This window comes from Prosopis cineraria, unplaced genomic scaffold (genome assembly GCF_029017545.1).
Source record: "Prosopis cineraria cultivar Desert tree isolate PC_DT_omini unplaced genomic scaffold, ASM2901754v1 PC9, whole genome shotgun sequence".
Classification (NCBI taxonomy): Eukaryota; Viridiplantae; Streptophyta; class Magnoliopsida; order Fabales; family Fabaceae; genus Prosopis; species Prosopis cineraria.
In genome coordinates this window covers 12,358,756-12,363,286 of record NW_026555340.1, presented here as the reverse complement: position 1 = coordinate 12,363,286, position 4,531 = coordinate 12,358,756, and the positions used below count along the sequence as shown (strand labels likewise).

At 36.4% G+C, this 4,531-nt stretch overlaps 1 protein-coding gene across 1 annotated transcript; it reads right to left on the bottom strand.

Moving 5' to 3' along the window:
* Positions 1-252: 252 nt before the first annotated feature.
* LOC129320054 (adenosylhomocysteinase-like) lies at positions 253-3,847 on the bottom strand. Its single transcript, XM_054965203.1, has 2 exons — positions 1,330-3,847; positions 253-1,124 (listed from the first exon to the last, which is right to left on the bottom strand). The coding sequence occupies exons 1-2, from the start codon at positions 1,807-1,809 to the stop codon at positions 495-497; spliced, it is 1,110 nt and encodes a 369-aa protein (XP_054821178.1). The 5' UTR covers positions 1,810-3,847; the 3' UTR covers positions 253-494.
* Positions 3,848-4,531: the final 684 nt, after the last annotated feature.

Below are 4,531 nucleotides of genomic sequence, written 5' to 3'. Positions count from 1 at the left end.
CGAAAATGAAACTAAATTACAAATTTCAGTCAAAGGGCGGAGATACACTTCCTATAATTATCTTCGAGACCTATATATCAAATATGCCCACGATCCGCGATCGCCATCATGTTTTTTTGTGAGAAAGAAAATTAATATAGCTATTATTTTAGGCATGCTGCCTCTGCCTGAAAGTGATGGAGTTCAATGAAAGTGCGCACAGCTCACTTGAATAGTCACTCATGGCATAATATAATTCATGACAAAAGGAAATAAATAAAGAGATTAAATAAGTAAAAACATTTTATTTCTATCAAAATAACAAAGGAGGTACTAAGGCAAATAGAGGTTTTTACATTGATTTTCGAGATCGGCCCGGAAGAATAACAATCTCTCCTCTTGTATTTTTTTCCTTCACTTGTGTACATCAATATAGCTCCAAAAATCAACAGACTCACCATTAACACACAGAACTTAAAAAAGAAAAAAGAAAAGAAAAGAAAAGGAGCACGAAACTAGGACATGAAATCCATTCTCTCAACTGCGATGCCGCAGAATATGACGAAGAAAATGATCAGCCACGTGCATTTATCGAGACCCCTTATCTTTGAGATGTAGTAGTTCATTGTCTCGATACGTTTTGAGACACAACCCAACTTCAAGGGTCGTCCATGGTTTAATACGACGATGCTCGTTCCATGATCGAACACCCACTTTTCCATTTCTGGCTCCTCGGCGAAGCACTTCACGCCAGGAAAATCACGAAGTCCTTGCATGTCGATTCCATTGCCGACGGAGCCATCACCAATGCTCCACACGATAGTACCGTTCTTCATACACTTCATATGGTCAACCTGGATGACAGTATCCTCGCCGTGGCCGGCACCGGAGGAAACAATTATGTCAAAATCGGAGAAAGCATCCTCATTGTGGATCATTTGAACCGGTGGCCCCATACCACAATAATGGATCTTACCACCGTGGAACACCGCCACACAAGCTCCGGCGTTCATCAAAGTAACAGCACATTCCTTTCCGGCATCACCATAACCCAAAACGGCAACTTTCTTTCCCACAATGTTGCCGTTGGTTGCTCTCTTCAAAATCTCAGGCAGAAAGTAGCGATAGCTTGGCAACAGAGGGATCTGTTTAACGAGCGGATAGAACAGAACAGGCATTATTTAACCTCGAAGATCAAAAGGAAAATTAAAAAACGGAAGGAAAAAATAGAAATAAAAAAGGCAAATCCATTTCCAAACGAGGTAACAATCGTGATTAAATCTAACAGCCAAGTTCAACAAGGAAGGAACGACGACTCGAAAAATGGCATGTTTGAGTTGAAAGAGTTACCTGATCAGGGTCATCGAGATCCCTTAATCCAAGCCCCCGCATGGGTTCCATTGCGATTGAGTATAGCGACTCAAAATCAGCTACTATCTTCTTGTTCTCGTTCTTAAGAGTAAAATTTTCAGCAATTTTGCAGAGCCTGTTATCAGAACCTGTTGTCTCATACTCATCAAAATCGAGAGCCCTGTTGCAGATGATTGCATCAGGAGAATAAGAGCCCCAATCTAGCGCTTGCTTCATAAAGCTTATGCGTTCTTCAAGCGTCTGGTCTTGTTTAACGAAGATGGGAATGCCGTAGTAGGCGATCGCAGCAGCAATATTGTCCCTTATAGAGAGCGTGGTTGATGAACAGACGCGTACACTGGCGCCAAGCATGGTGAAGGTTTCGATTACAACAGCTGTTGCAGCAGTTATGTTAAGCATGAATGTTATCCTTTTGCCCTTGTACGGTTGGGTGGAGATGTGATTGCTGCGGAAATTCATGATCGCCGGCAATCTCGCCTAGGCACGTTTGATCTCAAGGCGGCCGGAAAGGGCAAGAGACGCAAACGATGATGCCATTGTGGGTCGAACAAAGAAGATTGATTAAGAGGAAGTGTACACGTGAAGTGATTGAACAAGGAGCCTCAGAAACTTTTATACAGGTAAAATTCAGGCAACGGGAAAGTAAATTATAATACGACGTCGTAGCTCAAAACCTGAGTAATCTTAATGTTATTTTTGAGATGTTCCAGATACACATTCACTCATAGCTAGCTGGATTAATTCTCTGCTGCTGCGCACTCAAGCAAAGGAGGTAAGGTTTTGCTGGGTCTCATCACGTACGTGCAGGTGCTTTAAAAAAAAAAAAAAGTAAAGGAGAAACTTTTTCTTTTTCTCTCTATGGCTGCCAAATGTTCATGGTTGGCCACGTAGGATGCAGGTTAGGTTAGATATACATTTGGAATTTTCTTAGTGATTACTAATTTCTAATTTCTTTTCAATTCATATACTTTCATGAATTTTTTTAAACTAGAAATACAAAAGGGAAATCTTTTATCTGGACAAAAAAAAAAAAACAGCAAGAAGAAGATGAAGAATGTGTGTGTATAAAAGCAATGTAATAAAAATTGTACTTGTCATTGAACTGATCAAGATACTGTTTTAAGAGTTAATAATCAAAATCATATATAACTATGGTTAGTTCAGTCACAAACAAAATATTTTATTAAATTGGTTAATATAGTAATTTAATAGTAGTTTACTAGCTATTTCAACCAAACGAGTTAATTCAAATTTTGATACTATGGATAAGAAGCACAAGCCAGCGTACACAATAGTGATTATTATCATGTGTGCGAGACACTGGCTTGGTAATCGTTGAAACTAATGGATTTACAAATCCATATAACATGACCTGAATGCAATACTACTAGAATAGACTGAACAATACGTATTTGCGTTAAACCAATAAATATTTGTACATCAGTATTTATAGAACATAAACCTGAATAAACGACAACATCACTCAATACAGAGTAAACGAAATTAAACTACTAAATATGAAATGCATCACTTTTTCTCAATATAATGTATGTATAAGTGTACTCCATCTCTTTAAAACTGAAAAATTGAAGGAACCTAGTTTCATACATACCTACTCAACATGAGGTTAAAAGGAAATTGAACCTACCCGTGAAGTTTTTGCTAGGCATATAATTGAGATTTAAATCTTTTGAAATTAAGATTAGCAAATTTTCGTGAAGTTTCCCTTTTCAAGAAAGAGAGAGAAAATTTTATATTTTATAAAAAATAAAAAATGAGTGAAAATACTAAAAAAAACTTAACTTAAATTTATCAATCCCAACTTCAAAGGATTTAAATATGTGTAATTGATACTTTGATTTTTTTTATTCGTGCATTATTTTCCTAAAAGTTTTGAAAATAGCATTGTTAAGATTTTATTTTGAAAGAGCAATTAACTAAACTTTTGAATTATAATTAGCATCACAATATATTCCTTCAACGCTTTTGAAGTTTCTGTGCTCTCTGGAAAACACAGAACAGGAAACAAAAACAGCAACAGCAAGTAAAGAGAAAATAGATCCCTTCAAGCTAGCTAGATAAAACTAAAGTCCTGTCTTCTGCACATAAGCTAAAGCACATCTCGTGAACAAGGAAATATAAGCAAGAAATTAAAAGAAGCTTTAGTTCTTCACCTGAAAACTTCCTCCTTCGTCCTTCTTCCGTTTCCATCTCACTGGCAAGCCCTTTCAATCCCTTCTTTCTCCTATCCATGGCTTCAGACTTCATGCATAAAGCATAGCAAGCTTCAATATCACGACATAATTCTGTGTACATCGTTCCATAAGATCATCAATCGTGACCACTAATTAAGCTCCAAATTAGATCCCTACAAATGAAGATGAACATGAACTGATTCTGATCACAACGTCCTTTTACAAACCCAGATTCTGAATGCTCTAGCTTGTTGAATCCTTCCAGCTATGGAGAGGAGAGAGAGAGAGAGAGCGCCATAATTCACCTCGAGGATGGTTCAAATGGCAATTAATAAAGCATGCATCTTTTCAAATATGAGCCACTCGGTCAGCCAGCATTCTCATAATTAACATTCCAGATACAGGTCCCACGCGTACAGAAGGAAATAAAAAAAATATGAATTTATTTATGGACAAAATTATTAGAATGAAATAAATAAAATTAAGGGATATGATAATGAAGACAATTGATATTAAGGACGAGCGTGAATCTTCAAAAATAATAATAATAAAAAAGAAATAATTTAAGACTAATTAGAAATACGAAAAATACAAATCTCATCGTCCCCAAGACAATCCCTTTTTCCACCAACTTGAATATATAAAGTAAATAAAGGCAAGTTAGGCAGCAAACCACGAAACATCATCATCGATCCACACCGTGGTGGGCGAAACACTAATGTAAATATAGTAGAAAAACGCAGACTTGCTCTAATTAAAAATTTTAAGTGTGCAAGTTACATTTTTATCAATATTTTTGATAATAGAACAAGTATTACAAATATAAACGGTGCTCTACATGCACTATAGAAAATTCAGACAATAAAAATAAAGCATCCTTTTTTGCAGCAACATCAAAGTGAAGTAAGGATGTTGCCAATAACCTAAAACAAAATTAACATAAGAAGAAACATTCGCCAAGCCTGGATAGAGGAAACGGATACATT

Bases quoted from the DNA above. Each gene is read 5' to 3' on its own strand.
- LOC129320054 (XM_054965203.1), bottom strand. From the start codon at position 1,809: ATGAATTTCCGCAGCAATCACATCTCCACCCAACCGTACAAGGGCAAA. The intron at 1,125-1,329 runs GTAACTCTTTCA...CTCGTTAAACAG, and splicing joins ATCTCGATGACCCTGATCAG to ATCCCTCTGTTGCCAAGCTA.